Source organism: Mesoplodon mirus (assembly GCF_964341445.2).
Source record: "Mesoplodon mirus genome assembly, chromosome: 18".
NCBI lineage: Eukaryota > Metazoa > Chordata > Mammalia > Artiodactyla > Ziphiidae > Mesoplodon > Mesoplodon mirus.
In genome coordinates, this window is record NC_138994.1 from 4013198 (window position 1) to 4037123 (window position 23926).

Below are 23926 nucleotides of genomic sequence, written 5' to 3' on the forward strand. Positions count from 1 at the left end.
GCTTGACTGCTTCAATAAAAGTCCTCCCCCTTCTCTTATCAATAGATTGTTGAAAAACTGGCCTAGCTTCGAGGCAAAGTGGGCCTCACCTTCCCCACTCACGCAAAAAGACTTTGGCCAGGTTTCTGAGACATGATGTGGAAGAAGACGGGGTCTGATTATAAATAAATCTATTGCTGTATAAAAAAAGAAAGAAAGAAAAAAAACCCCAAACCCTCAATACTAGCTTCTTGGAGAACATGGAGCTGGCTGTTAAAGTAAATACCGAGATTTGGGGTAGATTTGGGGTAGATTTGGGGATGTGCATACCCATAGTATGGTTCTGCAAAGAAGATTTACTCCCAACTTCCTTTGGCTTCACAGTCTTATGACAAAAATCCCAAACCTTCTTGAGCAATACCTCTTAATATAGTTCTGTTTATTAAATAAATTTAAAAAGCATATCACAATCCTGGAGAAGGTATAACAAAATGAGTAATTCCATTCATATCATGGAGATATCTATGGGTACGACTCTTCTGGAGAGTAGTTCAATAGTACCCATTAAAATAAAAAACATAGGGCTTCGCTGGGGGTGCAGAGGTCAAGAATCCCCCTGCCGAGGCTTCCCTGGTGGCGCAGTGGTTGAGAATCTGCCTGCCAATGCAGGGGACACGGGTTCGAGCCCTGGTCTGGGAAGATCCCACATGCCGCGGAACAACTGGGCCCGTGAGCCACAACTACTGAGCCTGCGCATCTGGAGCCTGTGCTCCGCAACGAGAGGCCGCGACAGTGAGAGGCCTGCGCACCGCGATGAAGAGTGGCCCCCACTCGCTGCAACTAGAGAAAGCCCTCGCACAGAAACGAAGACCCAACACAGCCATAAATAAATAAGTAGGTAAATAAGTAAATAAAGAAAATAAGAAAGAATCTGCCTGCCAATGCAGGGGACACGGGTTTGAGCCCTGGTTTGGGAAGATCCCACATGCCGCGGAGCAACTAAGCCCGTGCACCACAACTACTGAGCCTGCACTCTAGAGCCTGCGAGCCACAACTACCAAACCCACATGATACAGCTACTGAAGCCCGCGTGCCTAGAGCCCGTGCTCTGCAATAAGAGAAGCCACCACAATAAGAAGCCTGCGCATCGCAACGAATAGTAGCCCCTGCTAGCCGCAACTCAGGAAAGCCCGCGCACAGCAACGAAGACCCAACACAGCTAAAAATAAAATAAATTAAACAAACAAACACAGACACTACATGCTGTAGAAGCAAAAGTATGAGTAAAGATAGTTATCAGAATGTTTATGGCAGCATTATTTGAAATATCAAAAAGTTAGAAAATGACCTTAATATACATCAATTTAAAAATGCTTAAATATATTATGGTACAAAAAAAAATTTGCACTTTGCAGCCATTTAAAAGAATGACAGAGCTACATGAACGGACCTAAAAAGATGTCAATGATTATTAAATGACAGAAACAAAAACCAGTTGTAGAACAGTTCGTTTTCAGTTTTGAAAAATATAAAGTAGGTACACATGAACACATGCATGTAAGCATTGTGCATATTATATATCTAAATATAAGAGGATATATGTTAGCTTTGTGGGGAAAATAGGCTTTTTGCAGGGGGGTGTTGAGAAAGCAGGAACAAGGAAGCCATTTGTTTATGATTTTTCATTTTTTAAAAAAAGTGTTGGGCTCATGAGTGATTTATATTTTATTTGTTAAAAAAATTTTTAAGGCACTAGATGCAGATCTTTGGCCACATGAGTGTTAAAGCCTGCTCCGAATGTAGAATTCTGATACTTGTCTACTGTCTGACAGAAACTATACTATATTTTCAAAGATGCAAACCTATTCCTCATGAGACCATCGGTTTGCAGGACTTGTTCATTAAAATTATATGCTAGTGTCTTTATTAGCAGACTACAGATGTAGGTTTGCTAGGCTCCTGTTTTACTGGGATGTATCGTCTATGTTGTAGTGGCTGGACACTCAACTAAAAATGGGTGGTCTACTACTATGGGAGGGAAATGGAACATGAGTAAAGTCTCTGCCTCCAAAGAAGCAAAAATGCAGATATGCCAGGTGGGAAAAAAAAAAAGAATCCTGTGGAATATAATTTACATTCTACGAAAGGGAAAATGTGTTTCTCATCATTGGCATTCTTGAAAATACTCCTGACATATGGATGAGTGAAAAACACAGGTTGAATAAGAGCATGATGCCATTTAAGACAACTGATAAGAGGACTTCAGGTATAATTATGACATTATTGTAATTAACCACGATCTTGTGAAGAATTCTGCCAAAAGCAACGTATGCTACCTGTAGCTATAATGGACTTATTTGAGTTTGACTCTTTAGACAAGAATGAGTTGTTATATATTAAGTTATAAAAGCTCTCTGTACTTGCTTAGTTATTAATGTGAACACAAAGATGACATCTTCCATACTACTAAGTGAATCAAAGCTGGTAGACATAATCTGCTAGATCAGATAATCTTCAACCTCCTAAGTCAGGGCTTTGGTCCCCTATTCCTTTTAAACTTGAACATCAATGCAAAATCACTCTTAAATAAACCAGATGCACAACCCTGGCCATAAAGGAGAGAAAACTAAGTCTCCTATTCGTTTTTGAAATGACCTTATTTCAAATAAGAAATACGAAGAGGAGACACATCAGACAATTGGTCTTGTTATCCAGTTACTTACAGTTAACTATTATTTTTTTTTAATTTTTAATTTATTTATTTCATTTTATTTTTGGCTGTGTTGGGTCTTTGTTGCTGGGTGCAGGCTCTCTCTAGTTGCGGCAAGCCAGGGCTACTCTTCGTTGCGGTGCGCGGGCTTCTCATCTTGGTGGCTTCTCTTGTTGCGGAGCATGGGCTCTAGGAGCACAGGCTTCAGTAGCTGTGGCACGTGGGCTCAGTAGTTGTGGCTCGTGGGCTCTAGAACGCAGGCTCAGTAGTTGTGGCACACAGACTTAGTTGCTCCACGGCACGTGGGATCTTCCTGGACCAGGGCTCGCATCCCTGTCCCCTACGTTGGCAGGCGGATTCTTAACCACTGCGCCACCAGGGAAGTCCTTAACTATTATTTTAACCAAGGTTATATTCAGCAGAAATTATGCAAACCTAATCTATCCATATCTGGTAATCCCATGTACAAGATGTGACCATATGAAATCTGTGACTGATTTAGCCATGGAATTTTAACTACCAAATCTAAGTAAACACCCATTTGAGAAATTTCTCTTAGAAACCAGTGCTAGGAAGCACTCTGTTTTTATGGAATAATATGTATATTTCTTCTTTTCTGTTAAGAATGACATTTCATTTATGCTATCAAGAAGTTTAAAGCTAAATTTGAGACCCATCTATAGCAACTATGTAGGCTCGTACAAGGGTGCATCTGTTTACTTTCTGGCTTTGGTTTTCTACTTTTCTTTATATTTCTCATGATTCTGATTACTTATTTGTATTTATTATATTTGCTCCTGATCTAAGCTACCCCAGATGCTCTGGAGACAAATTAAATGAAGTAAATAAAAATCAAATAGGTTTCAGTTAGAGCTGACATACTGATTTACATATATTAGATTAAGATACACATGAAATATTGCTAACTCATAAGACATCAATCACCTTAATATAAAATATTTAAGCCAAGAGAGACTATGTAAGAGTACAATTGTCTGGACGTATGGCCAAACCTCAACATCTACCACGCACAGCTCTTTTCTAAAGAGTTCCACATCAACCACCAGGTGATGATGCCAAGCTGGTATCTGGCTGAAACTGGTTGGACACCTGACCCAAAGGCTGCCAATCTACAGGACAACCACTAGGCTATATATGATGTTTTGGCCCCAAAGCTCTTTATTTCAGTGTCTGAGAGGCCTTGTGTTTCCTTCTGGTTTCCTTATTTCTCACGGGTACTGGTAATTCCAAAAGAGCTAAATAAAATACAGTGTCTCATGCCTTTAGTTACTATATATATGTTGATGACTTCTAAATCATGCTGATAAGCTTCAGACTTGTATATACATCTGCCTTTTGACAGCTCTACTTTGATATTTTCAATTATCAATACTGAACTATTTTCATTGTTTTCCTCCCATTAGCCCTGTTTCTCCTCCTACTTTCTTTATCTTGTGAGTATTCCCACTATCTACTTAGTAGAAGGAAAAAAACTTGCGTATCATCTTTCACTCCTTTGCAATACATACCCCCACTGACAATGCATCAAATCAACCAGCAAATATGTCACCAAACGTAACTCTTAAAAATCTCTTGATTGAGTCTATTTTCTCTCTAGCCTATTACTATCATGAGGTTCAGGCCATCACTTCCTCCCAATAAAGGGCAGAATTTTTCGTTTCAAATTTTATATAAGTAAAAATTTATTATGTAATTGTATATTTTACCACAACTATATTTATTATTACACATTTATTATAAATTATATTACTATAAATTAAAATAAGTTTATATACAAGTTATATACACGAGGAAATTCACAAACCATAAAATTTACCATTTTAAAGCACACAATCCAGTGAGTTTTAGTATGTCCATGATGGTGTGCAATCATCACCACTATCTAATTTCAGAACATTCTCATCGCCCCTAAAAGAAACCTTGTACACATTAGCAGTCACTCCCCATTGCCCCTTTAACTGCAGCCCCTGACAACCCCTATCTCCATGGATTTATCTGTTCTGGGCATTTCATATAAATAGACTAATACAGTACGTGGCCTTAGTGTCTGGCTTCTTTCGCTTACTGTGTTTTTAATCATACATTTACATTGTAGCACACATCTGTACTTCATTCTTTTTATGGCTGAATAATATTCCATTATATAGATATATCATACTTTGTTTATCCATTCTTCAGCTGATGGACATTTGGATTGTTTCCACTTTTTGGTTACTATGAATAATGCTGCTATAAACTTTCACGTGTAAGTTTTTGTGTGGATATATTTGAGTATAGGAGTAGAATGCTGAGTTATATGAGGAAGGACAGCATCCACAAAGAGGGTGACCTAGTGAGATACTGGACAAGCGGGGTGAAGGGGCAGCCTGTGGGGTGTCACAGGTTGAGGGGGCTGAGAAGGATGTCCGTGTAGGTGATTCACATGACGAGTTGAAGCCCAAAAGAAGTGAGGGCATCCATACAATGGGGTGACCGACCACAATGTGTCAGTGCCTGGGCCATATGAAGAGGGCAACCACATGGAGCAGAAATCCACCATGGGTTTTGGAACCCAAGCAGAGTAGAAGGGTGTCCGTGCAAGAGGAGGGGAGTGGTCTGGCATGAGTTGTGTGAACCCAGTGGGGTGAAGACGGAATCCTTGTGAAAGGGAGCAGCAGCAGTCGGAGATTGGTTACAACCAGGAAGTCTGAGTAAATAACAAAATACATGAAGGATAACGACAGTCAGGTTTGTCACAGAAGGGACTTCAAATCTGGAAAGGGAAGAAACTAGACTTATATGGTGTTGGATTGGAAAATACAAAATAAAATACTAAGGACCTACTCATGGGGTATCAGGTTTGCAATTTATTCTAATGGTTCAGGAAGGAAAGTTTTTTGTATCATAATGCAACTTTTCTGTAAATTTGAGATTGTTAAGGAAAATACTCTTCACCTTAATAATACATGTCTAGGATCTTATCCTAATGAAATCATAAAGGATGGTTTCAAATACTCAAAAGAAGAAAGATCATTATAGCTGTGCTATGATAGCAGATAACTGGGGAAACACCTAGAGTCTGACAAGGAATGGATTTTGAAAACTATGGTAAGGTTAGGAACAAGCCAAGAATGACTGATAGCATCACCTTCATTCAACATTTATTCTGCAAGTTGTGGCTAAAGCAATGATGAAAAAAATTACTATAAATAATTGGAAGAGTTTTTTTTTTTGGCAGGAGACACAAATATATAGAAAATCTAAGAAACAGCTAAAAATTACTAGAACTAATATTAAAAGTGTGGCTAAAAGATGAAAAATTGATAGCTTTCCCTACAACTAGCAATAATAGAAACAGAATGAAATTTATTAAGAAACTGTATCATCAAGGACATGAATCAAGACAAAAATAATTAATAACACACAATGTTCTTGGATAGCAAAACAAACAAAAAAAGTTAATCTTGTTAATTCACAGTCACACAAGAAAAAAGGTTAAGTCATTAAGTGTCCACAGAGTTCTTAGTTATATCCAGCACTCTATTAGGCAGAGAGGAAATTCAATAATATAAGACAACATATTTGCCCTCCAGAAGCTTATTGTCTTGTAGAAAGAAACATGCAGACACAGGGCAGCTTATGATTAACCAATATAATGTGTGACCTGAAAATATAAGTGCTGCTGAAAGTAAAAAAACAATGGGGTCAATATGGGTGGAGATAGTCAAAGAGAAAAGGGTTTTTTGTCATCACCCCTTTTTTCTCACTTTACAATCTAATTTCTATCCTTACTACTCAATTGCAGTTGTACCTTAAAGAACACTAATGGTTTTCTCGTGATATCCAAAGGCCGTTATCAGTCTTCAATAAGCCTTATCCCTCCAAACATATTGACCATTCCCTATTAAGAACCCCCTCTTCTGGCTTCTCAGATACCATCTTGTAGACACAAGCCACTTACTATACTTCTGTTTTCAAATGAAGGCATTTCCCAAGGTTTAGTTCGTATTCTTTTGCTTCACTGTTTACTAAAGTGCGGTTCATGGATCACTTGCACCAATGTATTGAGTGGGCCAAAAAGTCTGTTCGTTTTTTTCCATAAGGGGGCTCTAGTAGCACTTAGTTGTCTTTAACTTCATTTGAAACAATTTTGTTAGACTGTATGTGATATGTGATAGCTGTCATATCAGTGTGTGTTTAAAAAAAGACTTATCAAGGGCTTCCCTGGTGGCTCAGTAGTTGAGAATCCACCTGCCGATGCAGGGGATACGGGTTCGTGCCCCGGTCCGGGAAGATCCCACATGCTGCGGAGCAGCTATAGGCCCGTGAGCCATGGCCGCTGAGCCTGCGCATCCAGAGCCTGTGCTCCGCAACGGGAGAGGCCACAACAGTGAGAGGCCCGCGTACCACAAAAAAAAAAAAAAAAAAAAAAGAATGAGGTCTGTAGTAATTTTTAAACTGTGCCATTCTGCTAATGCAACATTCTCTCACCAAGAAAACATGTCGATTAATTGCAGTAGCAAACTCAAATGAAAATGCATCATGCATACATGGTATAGGAAAAAACCAGCCTAAATATACGTTTATAGTCATATATGTAACTATTGTGTTAAAAATCAGTAAAGAACAAAATGTACTGACTTATTTTTCTTGGTATTTAATTAAATTTATCACTTGAACCACTTCTTCCCCAAAAGGTTTAAGGGAATATAATTTAATTATTTCTTGATATTGCATAGCTTTCATAAAGAACATCTCTTGTCATCCTATACAGTGAAATACTCATGGGTAACTAAGTGACTAAAATGTCTCCTCATTAAATAAGCAACCCTGTACTGTATTGGTTTTGAATGTTACTTTTTAATTGAAATAACACTGATTTATAACACTGTATAAGCTTCATGTGTACAACATTATATTTCTACTTCTGTATACCCTATAACAAGCTCACCACCAAAAATTTATTTTTCCACCCATCCACCATACAGCTGACCCCCTTTACACCTTTTGCCCTCCCCACCACCCCTTCCCACCTGGGATCCACTGCTCTGTTCTCAATCCTACTTGCTTGTTGGTTTGTTTTTTTCTTTTTCTCCTTTCTCTTTTTTTTGTTGGCAGCACCACGGGGCACACAGGATCTTAGATCCCCGACCAGGTGCCCCCTGCACTGGAAGCGTGGAGTCTTAACCACTGGACCGCCAGGGAAGTCCCCTGCTTTGTTTTTAAGATTAGTTTTTATATATTCTCCCTTACTATCAGATTGCTACTTCTTAAAACTCAGTGGACCCTCTATTAACATAACTCTTCTGACCCCATTTTTACGTACTGCTGTTCATAATCAAATTTGTAATAATTGTGTCTAAAGAAAAAGAAAAAGAAAAGGAGTACATAGGGCCTGAGAAACGGCTGGCACGCATCCTCTGAGTAAAATGCACATTTGTTCTTCCAGCTTGCTTCCTGTTTCTTTGATTTGTTCTGGACAATTGAGAAGGCTAGAAAACTAAATGCTCAGTAAGAGCAATATTGCTTTTCTGTTCTTTCATTCAGGAACATCTGCCAATGCACCTTAAAGGTGACAGATGATCACTTTTGGTAGTCTTAGCATCTAATCACATCATTTTATGGTCTATGAGTAAAAAATAGAATCAATAGTGATATACATAACATTTTTATTGCACTTCCTATGTGCCAGGCACTCTTCCAATAAGCACTTCACATTTATCAACCCTTTTGATCCTTAGGATAACTCTAAGAGGTAGGTACTAAAATCCTCAATTTACAGCTAGTAAATGACAGAATCCAGGTGTTCAGATTCCAGAGTCCATGTTCTTCACCATTATGTGCCTTTAAAAGTAAGAAAACACACAAACCCCTATCTGCCCTGAATTCCTGGCAAAGACACTGAATGAAAATCTACTAGATATCATCAGTGTTGTAAGCTTCCTGCAAGAGAATATAAGATAGCATGTGTACAGAAAAGAGTTCACATAGCAGGCCTATCCTTATTAGAAAGGCCTGCTTGCAATGCTGACCCTTGGATGGCATTTGAGAATTTGGACTGGGGACGGTTCCCACTATTCCCTGATAAGCTTCCCTGGTAGACAACGTTTTACTTTTTTTGTTATAACTTATTTCTGGAGGAATTAAGCACATCCTGTGTGACTCCACTGGGAAAGGACTCTTATAAGCCTACACCGGGTTTCCCCTCTATTTCCCTCCATGCACCTTTTCCTTTTGCTAATTTTGCTTTGTATCTTTTCCCTGTAATAAATCATACCCATGAGTATGACTATATGCTGAGCCTTGAGTCCTCCCAGTAAATCACCAAACCTAGGAGTAGTCTTGGGAACCCCCAACACAGCACGATTATCTCTTTTAGACAAAAAGTCCCAGCCAATTCATTCTTTCCACCTAAGTTCAGAAAGTTCGTCTACCAACTCACACGTACGTATTACATATTGCATGACAATTATGACCCAACACCCCAAGAGTTGAAAAATTAATGAAAAAAGTTTCAGATTCTTATAAGCAATGATAATCCTCATTCTGAAACTGCACTTTGTTTTATAGCCAAAAGGGCATGTGTGGGCTCAAGCAGTCTTACCACTCGCATTATTATCACAGTTATCAATATCATCCTCAGAAGGAATCTTTGAGAAACAAAGATTCACTTTGCATTTCACTTTAATGAATGTAATGTAATTTCACTTTACATTAGCTCTTTTGATGTAATTTCACTTTACATTAGCGCTTGGAAAACACATAAGAGTCTCTATCTTATCAACACTGACATTCATTTTTCAAGAGGTACTTCTAAATAAATGCATATGGTTCTTCTCTCAAAGGAAGTACTGTCAATCCTGCTAACTGAAGTTCACATTATGCAAGCAGTGGATTCCAGCTTGCTAGAGCATTACTAATAAACTTTGTTTCAAAAAGGAAGGAGGAAAATTAGTAAGTTAAAGTAAGTTACAGTTAAAAAAAAACAAGAACACTTCCTTAATTCATTGGTAACTTGGTTGTGGCTCTGGATTTGCAAGAAAATAGTACGGCCCTAGTAACACAACTTTTCTCCTTGTAGATTGATATATGGTGGATCAAATAATGTTAACATGTAACTTAAAATCCAATCAAACCAAATATTCTATGCTACTTATTAATCTGTATTTTTAAAAATAGCTAATACAGGGACTTCTCTGGTAGCGCAGTGAATAAGACTCCATGCTCCCAATGCAGGGGGGCCCGGGTTCGATCCCTGGTCAAGGAACTAGATCCCACATGCACGCCACAACTAAGGAGCCTGTGAGCCGCAACTAAGGAGCCCACGTGCTGCAACTAAGGAGCCCATGAGCTACAACTAAGACCCGGTGCAACCAAATAAATAAATAAATACATAGTTTTAAAAAGTCTTTATTGAATTTGTTACAATATTTAAAAAAATAAAATAAAATAGCTAATACACAGACATGGTATGAAATTCCAAACACACACACACACACACACACACACACACACAAATTCAGAAGACATAAAAAGGCTGAACAATAAGTCATGATAGTAACAATATAATTCATAAAATAAAACAAATATCCATGAGTTTATACTGTTATAAATAAGTAAATGTAATTGAAGTGAAGGCTCTTCCTTACAGTAGAATTCTAATTAATTAATTAGAATAATAGAAATAGAATTTATATGCAGGAAGAATTATAGAAATATAAAACTTTGGCAAACATAACAGTGGTAACTGTTTCAGGTAACAGCAATGGATGTTAAAATTAGTGGACAAAAATGAGTAACAACACATAGTCTTGTAACAACACATATCTCCCCACAGGATATTTATCAAGGTATTCAGAGTTCTTAAGGAAATATTACATTCAACGAATTTCAAAAAATTACAAATGCCCTGGATAGAATTTATTAATATTTACACTAATCAACTGTTATCTGTTTAGTGTAATTTCAAAGATACCACAAAAGCCTCTTTCCTATTTGGCTTAAATGGTTTAAACAAAAAGTTGACCCATTGCCTAAAAGAGAGCCTCAGCTAACCCATAGCTTCATGTAATGGTAAGAAAAAGCCAGTGAGATTTAGGAGTTGTTTGTGGTAACAAAAACTGGTTGATACAGAAATTCCTCTTTATCCAATCTTCCCCAAAATACCATCTGTTTTGGCAACTATAGACCTTACAGCTCATCAACAGGTACTAGAGTAAAGTCAAAACAGTAACTAAATCAAAACCATAATGACATATCACCTCACTCCAGTCAGAATGGCAATTATCAAAAAGACAAGAAGTAACAAGTGTTGGTGAGGATGTGGAGAAAAGAGAACCCTCATACACTGTTGGTGGGAATGTAAATTGGTATAGCCATTACTGAAAATAGTATGAGGTTCTTTAAAAAAGTAAAGATAGGGGCTTCCCTGGTGGCGCAGTGGTTGAGAGTCCGCCTGCCGATGCAGGGGAAACGGGTTCGTGCCCCGGTCCGGGAAGATCCCACATGCCACGGAGCGGCTAGGCCAGTGAGCCATAGCCGCTGAGCCTGCGCGTCCAGAGCCTGTGCTCCGCAACGGGAGAGGCCACAACAGTGAGAGGCCCGCGTACCGCAAAAAAAAAAAAAAAAAAAAAAAAAAAAAGTAAAGATAGAACTACCATATAATCCAGCAATTCTACTTCTGGGTATTTATCTGAAGGAAATAAAAACCCTAATTTGAGAAGATATCTGCATCCCCCATATTCGTTGCAGCATTATTTGTAATAGTCAAGACCTGGAAGCAACCTAAGTGTCCACTGGTGGATGAATGGATAAAAAAAATGTGAATATGTGTGTGTTATGTATATGTGTGTATATATATATGTATACATACACACAATGGAATATTATTCAGCTCTAAAAAAGAAAGAAATCTTGCCATATGCCACAACATGAATGAACCTTGAAGGCATTATGTTACATGAAATAAGTCAGAGAGAGAAAGACACATACTGTATGATCCCACTTATATGTGGGATCTAAAAAACAACAAAAAACAAAACAAAAAATGGAACTCATAGATACAGAGAACATATTGGTGGTTTCCAGAGGTGGGGGGTGGGTGAAATAGGTAAAGGTGGCCAAAAGTTATACATAACTTCCAGTTACTTATAGATAAGTCCTCAGGATGTAATATACAGCTTTGTGACTATAGTTAATACTGTAACATATGTTTGGAAAGTTGCTAAGAGAGTAGATCTTAAAAGTTCCCATCACAAGAAAAAGAATTTTGTAACTATGTGTGGTGATAGATATTTTTCTTTTCATAAATATTTATTTATTTATTTATTTATTTGGCTGCATTGGGTCTTCATTGCTGTGCGCGGGCTTTCTCTAGTTGTGGCGAGTGTGGGCTACTCTTCATCACGGTGCACAGGCTTCTCATTGCGGTGGCTTCTCTTATTGTGGAGCATGGGCTCTAGGTGCATGGGCTTCGGTAGTTGTGGCATGCAGGCTCAGTAGCTGTGGCTCACGGGCTCTAGAGAGCAGGCTCCGTAGTTGTGGCACACGGGCTTAGCTACTCCACTGCATGTGGGATCTTCCTGGACCAGGGCTTGAACCCGTGTCCCCTGCATTGGCAGGTGGATTCTTAATCACTGTGCCACCAAGGAAGTCCCTTTCTTTTTTTTTTAGATTTTTTTTTTGATGTGGACCAATTTTAAAGTCATTATTGAATTTATTATAATATTGCTTCTACTTTATGTTTTGGTCTTTTTTTGGCCACGAGGCATGTGGGAACTTAGCTCCTCGACCAAGGATCAAACCCACACCCCCTGCATTGGAAGGCGAAGTCTTAACCACTGGACCGTCAGGGAAGTCCCGTGGTGATGGATATTAACTAGATTTATTGTTGTGATCATTTTGCAATATATCTTTTTTTTTTTTTTTTTTTTTGGCTGCACCACATGGCATACAGGATCTTAGCTGCCCAACCAGGGATCGAACCTGTGCCCCCTGCGGTAGAAGCATGGAGTCTTAACCACTGGACTGCCAGGGAAGCCCCCATTTTGCAATATATACAAATATTGAATCATTACATTGTATACCTGAAACTAATAGATTATACGTCAATTTATATCTAAAAAAGGAAGGAAGGAGGGGAAGGGAGGGGAAAAGAGAAAGAAACAGTGACTAAAGCTAGAAAGGGCCGGGGTAGGCAACGCAGTGTAAAAAATTACAGAAAATGTTATCTGTGTTACCCTCATCTCTTGCCTGGATTTCTTTAAAAGTTTTCTTGTTGCTCTCCACTCCAATCCCCCAATCTGGTTGGAACATAGTACCCAGACTAATCCTTTAAAAATATAAACCAGATCATGTTATTCCCCTGCCATATCATGAGAGGTCTTGTAGGCCACAGTAAGGAATTTGAGTTTCATGGCAAAAACAGAAAAACTCTAATAAAATACAAAAATATAACCACAACAGGATGCAGCCAGTTATCAAAGTCAAATAACTTCCATATATCTTTCTGAGTCTCAAGGTAAACTACTGTAGTACAAAATAATGCTTAATATTGAAAATAAGTGTATCTTAGTGTACTCAGTTTATGGTAACAGTGAAGAACATAACCTATTTTAAAAATATTTTTCTTTAAGATGGCTAAAATTTCGCTGAAATTTGAGGGATACCCAAGATATTCAGGATACATTTTCCAATGGTTCTGGGTAGTCTAGGAGGTTCTTTACACTATAGTCAACCAGCACATATGTATGTCTTGCTTTCACAGAAAATATCCATTCCAAGTTCAATTCAGTTCCTTTTTCTTAGCATCTTCAAAGTGTAAGTCCTACGTAAAGATTTATAGGATTTTGTCCCTGCTTCCATGGATCTTGCAATCTAGTGGAGGACTCAGCATGCAAATACTTAGGAATGCCAGGAATACTCTTTACCAGCACTAGGGCAGAATTTTTCACCCTGAAGCAGGGACTGGGCTGGTTATGGGCTAGACTGCAGTAGCAGCTATGAGCAAGAAAAAAGTGTCCCGAGCACAGTAACTTGTTAACTTCTAACATTTGCAAAGAGAATGTGCCTTTCTCAGTCATGATATTCTACAAAAGCGAACAAAGAATGGTATGACTATGTGCCCAAATAATGGGCACTGAAAACAACTTCCCTGGATGCCTGTTTCTTCCCAGGTGATTCCTAAGTCAGAGGTATATAAATTGGGAGCTGTGTGTTTTATGTTACAAGTAATCCCAAATGTAGTTTCTACACATTAAAAATAAGGATGCTAAAATCATAAGTCTAACAGAGGAAAGTCTCAAATAACTTGTCTTTTTAATTTTTAAGAGGCTATAACCCCTAGAATAAGATTGTTTAATAAAAGAATCAATAAATTTTAAAATCTACATAATACAGATCCTATACATATATGAAAATTAGCAACAAGTCTAAAATTTTTTTAAACAGGCAAATATGATACACACACACACACACACACAAAAAAAACAGCATAAAGTTAGACTTACCGTAATAGGAGTTCTTTGGGAAGTTTTTTATTAATTGCAGCTTCATCGCTATTTGAGAACATCTGCAAAAACAAAATCATTGTGTCAAGTGTCACTTAACATTTTATTATGTTCAGCTCAACAGTTTAGAGGTAATCCTCTTAGGAGAGAGGTGAATAAGTACAGTGGTTATAAGCCAAAGTCATATTTTCAGAAACTCTTTAGGCTAAAAAATGTCTGAGACATTTAATTTGTTCCCTGTCTTTAGGAAAAATATGAACTCATCGCAGTCAGAAGCATGACATTATGTGCCAGGTGCTATTTTCAGTGTATTTTATGTATTAGTGTACTGAATCTTCATACTACCCTTAATCTTCACTGTACATATAAGGAAACTGAGTTACAAAAGGTTGATTTGCATATCAGTACAGAGTGACCATTTAAAAATGCCATTAAGGTAAGGTTATTCTCCAAATCTAACTCACATTTATTTGTTCACAGAGATGTTCAGAAACCTAGGATAGGAAATGTTCTCTTTCAAGTTTTATATATCATGCAGAAAAGTAATAATGCCTCATAACCACCACCATATGCATTCTGGATGCATGCAGGATCATTTAACAAATTAATGAAACTCACAATGGGTACTTTTAACAGAGCCGTCACTATAAGCTTGTCTAGTAAGCTACATAAAAAAACCAAGTATCTGTATATCCAATAAAAAGCAACTAAAAACAATACACATGTCACTGAAGCTGAGAGGAATATGTTCAGTCCCTGCTATTAGGTATGACATAGATGCCTCTTGACTTCATACAATGAACATTTACTGAACACCCTGTATTAGGCACTTTTCTAGGCAATGAAATACAAAAACAGTAAGATGTTATCTCTGTACTTAGGAGCCCCTGCTCTACAATGAAGAACACAGAAATAAGCAAATACTAATTTTGGACTAGCATCAAGGAGATAAGCTAGAAATATATTAAAATTATAGTTCAAGTAAAAGATGATGCAGGTAAGATTACAGGGGTGGTGGAAGTGGAAAATAAAAAAAGTAGACAAAAGGATTTTTAAAGAAGCTACAGGACTTGCTGATGGAAAGTTGGATCATCTACCAAGTTTCAGTGCAGCAAACACACTATGTTAAAATAAAAGTAATGCTGCCTGTGGGATAGGGAGGGTGGGAGGGAGACACAAGAGGGAGGGGATATGGGAACATATGTATACGTATAACTGATTCATTTTGTTATAAAGCAGAAACTAACACACCATTGTTAAGCAATTATACTCCAATAAAGATGTAAAAAAAAAAAAAAAGTAATGCTGCCTGACAATTACACGTCTTTGGAAATTGCCTGACATCAAAGAATAATCTGCTTCCCTAAATTCTCTACCCATTAATGGAAGGTATTAAGAAAAAATCATATCCCTTTTCTATAAGGCAGACTTTCAAAATGAAGCCATCACATTTCCTCCTAAACAAGTTCTCAAATTCCACGGCTTCTAAGACTCTACACCATTAAGATCATTCTTCTCCAGGTACACTTATAGGAAAGAATGCATGACGTAGTTACAAAGTATACCCTGAATAATCTAGGGTTGATGACATAAATAACAATGTCTTGCAAAGACAGCTAATGTATCCAAAATTGAGACCTGCCTGGAGGACTTCTTAGCACACAACATATATCTTAAGCTTGAAATCTTGGGGAAAAATCAAGTTAGTAAGTATAAAACAATATCACTAAGCTAAGCACCCAATATACTAGACTATGACCAACTCAAATCCACAAAATATAAAAGATAATCATTTTTATACTAGAAATGCTAAGCTCTTTAGCTTGTATATTCAAAGTATTTAATTGAATGCTACGTACCTCACCCACCAAGGCGCTTTGCCCACTTGAATATATACTATATATGAATATATGAATATATGTAATTAAATTGATAAAAAATATAAACCTGCTATGTGTTGTTCACATGATTTGTGCAATTCTAGATACAAAAAGGAACAAAAATCACACCCAGGGGCTTCCCTGGTGGCGCAGTGGTTAAGAATCCGTCTGCCAATGCAGGGGACACGGGTTTGAGCCCTGGTCCAGGAAGATCCCACATGCCGCAGAGCAACTAAGCCCATGCGCCACCAACTACTGAGCCCACGTGCCACAACTACTGAAGCCCGCACGCCTACAGCCCCTGTTCTGCAACAAGAGAAGCCACCGCAGTGAGAAGCCCGCGCACCGCAACAAAGAGTAGCCCCCGCTCACCACAACTAGAGAAAGCCCACGCACAGCAACAAAGACCCATCTCAGCCAAAAATGAATAAATAAATTTATTTATTTATTAAAAAAAAAGTCACACCCAGCAGCAATTTTTTCCCCTAAGTCAGTCTAAATAGACAAAGTGTTGTTGTCTCTGTAAGAACATGACGTATATGAAAAAAGAAAAGATAAAAAGGAATAGACAGTGTCCTGGGAGTATCTGGGAAACATCATGTGTATAGGATATCTGTCCAGATTTATATTTCCCTCCAATTCCTTCTGCACATATGTATCCTACTCCAAGTCTGCAAGAAAAAGATCAGTGGTTCACAAACCATGGTTACCTGACTAACAGCATCAGCATCAAACAGAACCTGTTAGAAATGCAAATTCTTGGGCTGTACTCCAGACCTATAGCATCAGAAACAGGATGCCAGGGGTGGTGGAGGGAAAGAGGGGCAATTTGTATTTTAACAAGCCCTCCAGGTGATACTGATGCTTCCTGAAGTTTGAGAACCAATGGAACAGATAAAATAGATTGAGAATCTCAGGACTTAAGAAATTACAGTTGTAACACATAATCAGAATATTTTATTATTTGAAGTGACATAGCAATGGATCTTAGAAAATAATCCTAGAGGTAGACACACATTAATTTTAGATGGTTTCTAGGAAACCCAAATGGTTTCTGCTCCAGTTCATGGTACTGGGTTTTTTTGTTTGTTTGTTTAATTTTTTGGCTACATTGGGTCTTTGTTGCTGCGCACAGGCTTTTCTTTTGTTGTGACTAGTGGGGGCTACTCTTCATTGTGGTGCATGGCCTTCTCACTGTGGTGTCTTCTCTTGTTGCGGAGCAAGGGCTCTAGGTGCGCAGGCTTCAGTAGTTGTAGCACGTGGGCTCAGTACTTGTGGCACACAGGCTTAGTTGCTCCGGGGCATGTGGGATCTTCCTGGACCAGGGGTTGAACCCATGTCCCCGGCACTGGCAGGCGGATTCCTAACCACTGTGCCACCAAGGAAGTCCCCATGGTATTGTTTGTAAAATAAATGTTTCACAGAAGCAACAGAATACATGTTTTAGGTATCTTACTATTTCAGCTGAATCCAAACTCTAGGTTTCTCATACAAAATAAAAAGGGTGTCAAATCCAATTACATCAAGGATATAATGAATTATAACAAATTTGTGAAGGTGTTAGATATAATCGTTGTAGAGGAAGTCACTGTTCAAACATTTGACATTCTTCGGTTATCTGGTTTCACATTAATGTGTAGATAGATTATTATATATTTTAATAATCTATTCACAAAAAATTACAAGGATATTGTGGGGGGCAACATGAGAGCAACTACATTGTTCTCTCTCGATTATTTCTTTCAAGGTAGGACATCATCCCCTAAACAAACAAAAACAGACACTGCAACAGCCCCCCCCCCCCCCCGTCTTATAGGGATAGGACATTCTTAAATATTCAGGTTTTTAAAAAACTAAGTGATTTGTTTTGTCATACATTAGCATTTAATGTTGTTTTGTATAAAACTGTAATCGTTTTTCTATAAATTACCTAGCTGAGAAATATAACTGTGAAACCACTTGTTGCAAACTGTAATTACAACATAGAGTTCCTGAAGAGTAAGAAGCATTTTGGGGGGCTATTATTTTAGCCTTTCTGATCAGTTTTTAAATCTTTGGCACATTTTGGGAATTAGTTTACTAACATAGTAAATTTAAATGCTTAGCACACAAAAAATACACAGGAAACCAATTCAAGAGGCTTTAAATACAGGATCTGGGTGGGAAATGCAGATGGGTTGAACAAAGGAAACAGGAAAAGAAATACTTTCTCAACAGTGACCCCTGCTGATTAAAGTATAGCTACCAACTCCAAAAACGGAAATTAAAAGGTCTGACCTATGTTATTCAAGCATTATGGGAGAAATACAAAAGTTAATATATGTATTTTGGCATAGAATACTAGTATCCCCTCATATCCTCTCTACTCATCTAGAGTAACAGAATTCCCAATTTTTAGCTAGCACATGGCTGTGTGGAAAGAAGACTTTATTTCTCATTACGTTCTGGCCAATGGGATGTAAGAAAAAGTGATGTGTGCAGTATCAGGAGGGTCCTTAATGAGAGAGAGTGTGCCTCTTCCTTCCTCCTTCCTCAAGGATGATGTGTCCATTACATCAGACTGTAAGCTCTGAGAGGAAAGGGGCCTTGTCTGTTTAGTTCACCCCAGTATAGTCGGTAAGCAACACAATGCCTAGAAATTCCTCAACCAATGAATGTCATTTTTACTAAACAGATCAGGAAATACTTTTTGACTGTAAATTCCCAGCAGGTTTCCATGGTTTTTTCACTTTGTATCTCAGGAGGGGAGGGAAGAGGAGGGGAGAGGAGGAAGAAAGAAATTTAATAAACTGAATGTTACTCTAAATTCAGCAAATAACATGCAAATGACATCAACACAGCAACAGACTGAATACATTACAAAAATAACAATTAAAATACCTGAAGAAAACAGTTTGAAGATTCAACTTATGGCCCATTTATTTCAAGGGATAGGATACATTTCTTGTTTAAAAAAAAAAGTTGTAATAATTCCTAAGTTTTCACCATCATGGGATTTCATCTGTATACAGCATTTTTAGCAGCTTTATTATGGCATAATGCATGTATCGTAAAATTCACTGGTTTTAATTGTACGTTTCAATAATTTTTAGTAAATTTATAAAGCTGTGTAACCATCATTACGATTCAGTTTTGATGAATTTCCATCACCCCCAAAATATCCTTTATGCCCATCTTCAATCAATCCCTGTGCTGATCCCCAACCTCAAGCAACCACTAATCTGCTTTCTGTCTCTGTAGATTTTCCCTTCTGGGCATTTAAGAAAAATGGAATCATAAAATGTCATCTTTTGCATCTGACTTTTTTTATTCTGCATGTTTTTTAAGTTCACCTATGTTGTAGCATGTACCAGTAGTTCATTCTTTTTTATTGTTGAATAGTATTCCAGTGTATGGAATTCTATATTTTGTTTATTCATTCCTAGCGGACAAACATTTGGATTGTTACAATTTTTTTTACTATTATGAATAATGCTGCTATGATCATTCTCATACAAGTCTTTGGGTTGAAATATGTTCTCATTTCTCTTGGATAAATTCTAAGGTGGAGATTTTCTGGGTTGTATCATATGGTTAAGTTTATTTAAAACTTTTAAATTGTTTTCCAGAGTAGCTGCACCATTTTACATTCCCACCAGCAATGTATGAGGTTTCCAATCTGTCCCCATCTTACTGTTCCTTGTTGTTGTCTTTTTTATTTCAGTCAGTCTAATGGGGTGGTATCTCACTGTGGTTTCAATTTGCACTTCCCTAATTACTAATGCTGTTGAGCGCCTTTTCATGTGCTTTTCAGCCATTCAAAAAGACTTCTTTGGTGAAATGTGTATTCAAATCATTTTCCCTTTTGAGTTGTTTATCTTCTTACTATTGAGATTCAGGGGCTCCTTACATATTTTGAATACACATTCATTATCTACTCTATGACTTGCAAATATTTTCTCCCATTCTGTGTGTTGTGACTTCTATTTCTTAATGGTGTCTCTTGAAGAACAAATATTTTAAATTTTGATATAGTCCAATTTATCCTTTTTTTAACACATCATGCTTTTGAATATCATACATGTGAACTCTGCCTAACCAAAGGTTATACAATTGTCTTTTAATTCAGAAACTTTTAAAGCCATACCTAGCTGACTCTCTCAACTAGACATAATGGCCTCTAAGAAGCTAAAGGGAATTTATGCCACAGCAGACAGACACAACCCAAGTCAGGAGAGGTCTGTCTTTAAAAGAGTTATAATGACGTAGCTTTTGGGACATGGAATAACACAAACCAGATTCACAGAAAATTTCAGAAATTTTAAAGGAAGTTGTACCTGCTGGGTACAACAAGGGACAGAAACAATTTAAAATGAAAAAAGGCCACTGGGTCCCCAACTTTCTATAGGGAGGAAGTACCCTGAGAAAGCTAATTAGCTTCATAAGATATTTCTTATGTAAAAGGACAGACCTCTCAGAAAGCAGTGTTAAGAGCTCGTAACGCAGTACCAAGAATCACAGAGGACAATAGATTAGGGAACCATTCCCAGGAAGCAGAACTGGGCCCCAATCAAGGCACGTTTCCTGCTTCCGTGTTACCAAAAGTAGGGCCCAGCTGCTTGCCGCTCGAAAGCCAATACTTGAGAGGCAAGGTTGGTGGAAAGTAAAATTTGCTTTATTTCAGAGGCCAGCAACCAGGGGAGAGGGTGGACTCATGCCCAAAGGCCAACTCCCCACTGACAATCAGTGGGCAAGAGCTTTTAAAGGGGAGTTTCAGGCGTGGATAGGCGGAGGTAGGGGGGCTACGTGCAGGAACCAAATAGTCAGCTCTGACAGTCATCTTGAAATTGGTCATGCGGTGGTCTGATCAGCGTCATCCTGATTTTAAGTACAGTTAATCTTCAGTTCCAGGGTCGGTTTGTTCCCATTTCCTTGAGGCCAGTTCTCAGAATTATGGCAGCTCATGCCATGGCTACAGTCTGGTCATCATGTAGTAAACTTCTTCCACCTGGTGGGGGTTTCAATACCTACAAAACAGCTCAAAGGACATAGAATATTACCTACAGCCCATGAGGAGGAACTAAAGGTCCTTGAATTTGTTTAATAACTGAACTATTAATATTTGGTCTTGTTTGACTGTTTTCCTTTGCTTCTGCATTTTCTCAATTCTCTGATTAAACTCTTTAGCTAAAGTTTTTCTACAGACAAAAGGAGGCAGAGGACATGGTGGGGGAGGACCATAGGGTCCTGTTCCATTTCACCTGGAGTAGGTGACCTTGACAATGTGTCTGCTACATTTCAGAATTGATATATGCTACATGCCTCCTGTTACTTCCCCTTTTTAGGGTGAATGTATATTGCCGTTATTCTATCTCTGTGAATAACGGTATATGTTGAGTGTACGGGGCAGATAACTTTTCTTTTTAGTTCATAGGTCTCTGGATCAAGAGGAACTGCAGGTGAGGACCCTCATCCACCTCTAAATCAAATGCAGATAACAAGTTACAGGTTTTCACCATTATTTATTTGTGTATTTATACAGGTTGTTTTTGGATATAAGACTTTTGAGGTCTTGGGAGGGAATGATTTGCACGCCACAAGAATGAGAATCATTGGAGCCAGAGGGCAGACCATGGTAGAATCTTATAATAAGGGCCTCCAAAGCATCTTATCTCCTTGCTACAATACCCTTTTGCAATGGGCTTTTGCTGCACCTCCCTTCAATAGGTGGAGTCTTTCTTTCCCACCCTTTGCATTTGAGTTCACATGATGACTTGATCTGACCAAAAGAATGGGGTGAAAATAACACTGCAATTTCCAAGCTAAGCCTTAACCAAAACTTTACCTTCTTCAAACACTCCTGCCACCATGTAAGAAAGCCCAGGCTAAACTTGTGAATGAGGACAGGCCTTGTGGAAAAAGAGCACCGGCTGACAGTGACACCAAGGTCTCAGACTGTACCTGAGGCCATCTTAGACACTCAAGCCCTAGTCAAGCCACCAGAGGACTGCAGTCTCACGGGCGACCTTTTTGGGTGACTAGAAGAAGAACTGCCAGACTGAATAACTGTTTCAAGCCACTAGGTTTTAGAGCGGTTGTTAGACAGCGAAAGTTATGAAAACACATTCTACATTTTAGAAGTTCATGACTCGTGATCTAAATTTCATAGATTTGAATAAAATTTGAGACATACTGAAGTAGCCCAACATAGGTAAAATCTTTTGGTGGGAAGAAAATTTCTGAGAGAGGTTGAATGAACCGTCATGAAGAAATCCAGAGTTGAAGCTGCAGAGATTTTTTGAAAACGATTTTTTCCTGTAAGTAGTTTTTACTGCTTATGCCATTCCCTCACTCAACCAACACCAGATGTTTTTCCAACTGGTTAGTTTTCTTGCCAAAATCTAAGAGGAAAAACATTTTTGTATGGCTAAATAAACCTAAAACAAAGTAAGTTTGTAATTCCTCCACCTAACATCTTGTCCCTAGTAGAAATATAATTGCTTTTTAGAAGCAAATTGCTGTCAGTGCGTCACCATATCATGACTAAATTTATCTTAAGAAAGAAATCCCTAGATAAAAACACCAAGGAAGGGATACATTTAGAAAACAGATACACTGCTTAATAGATCAAACTTTCTGCTATGGACACTTTCTAATATCTGACTCAATATTACAAGCTTTCTTTTATCCTGACTTCTGTTTCTTTAACTGAAATCAATATCCACTACCAATCCATTGCTCTCAGTCTAAAATAAGTATACACTTTTTTTTTTTTTTTTTGCGGTACGCGGGCCTCTCACTGTTGTGGCCACAGGCTCAGCGGCCATGGGTCACGGGCCGAGCAGCTCCGCGGCATGTGGGATCTTTCCGGACCAGGGCATGAACCCGCGTCCCCTGCACCGGCAGGCGGACTCTCAACCACTGCGCCACCAGGGAAGCCCAGTATACACTTTTATTCTGTTTTCTGTTGAGAATTTCTTCTACTTAATCAGGTTTAACTATCCACAGCAACATTCCAGACGACTCCATGAACTTTCATGAACTACTGGATATGACTGGAACTCCTTTTGGGTACTGCTCAATCCTGGAAATCTTCCATGCCCTACTGAAAACCTCTTTTGAAGTTATGAAGTGAAAGGAAAGAATTTTAAAGTCAAGGTGGCAATATAATTATATGTCCTCCCCTTTTCTCCTCCACTAACCCCAGCTCCACCACACTATATACACACAAAAGAACTACGAGTAGATACAACAAGGCCATGATGGGATCTGACTCAGGATTAGTAAGCATTTAACTGAATCTCATATTCCAAAATGCCAGGGGGGGAGGTAAATCAGAGGAGAGTAGGGTTTGACTTCCTCATGTACAAATTCTAGTCATTGTGCCAGAAACTGAAAACTGGCAGAATCTGTGGAATTTTCCAAGACATATGTCAGATAGTAATTTTACAACTCACTCACAAACACACATTCTAAATCATCTTACTGCTCTGGAAATATTTCCAAGGCAATGGTATTATAATACAGCCATGCTACTTTGTAGAAAAAGCATTCCCCTGTTTTAGATAATGTAAGAAACAAAGTACACAGTACCCTAGATACCCTAACTGCATGCCAGAAATTATATTTTAGATTTAAAAGGAACCAAAAGAAACAATATGTTAAATCAGCACAAAGACTCTTTAAAAAGGAAGAGAAATAACTTTGTAAGACAGTCATTAAGGAAAAGTGATACCAAATTAATAGACAAAGGAAATCTATTAGACTTCCTAGGCCATGATATGAATAAGACAGTGGTGCTATTAAGAACATGACAGCTAAACAAAGGATGCAAGATATAGCTAAATATTTGGCTGTTATTAATTGAGATA

General features: G+C 38.2%; 1 protein-coding gene across 1 annotated transcript in view; it reads right to left on the reverse strand.

The window, feature by feature from the left end:
* The window catches only part of FBXL20 (F-box and leucine rich repeat protein 20), a 96087-nt gene that overhangs the window by 41019 nt on the left and 31142 nt on the right, over positions 1-23926 (reverse strand). The window contains 1 exon segment of the mRNA XM_082602898.1: positions 14197-14258. Within this exon segment, the coding sequence (XP_082459024.1) occupies positions 14197-14258 (62 nt within the window).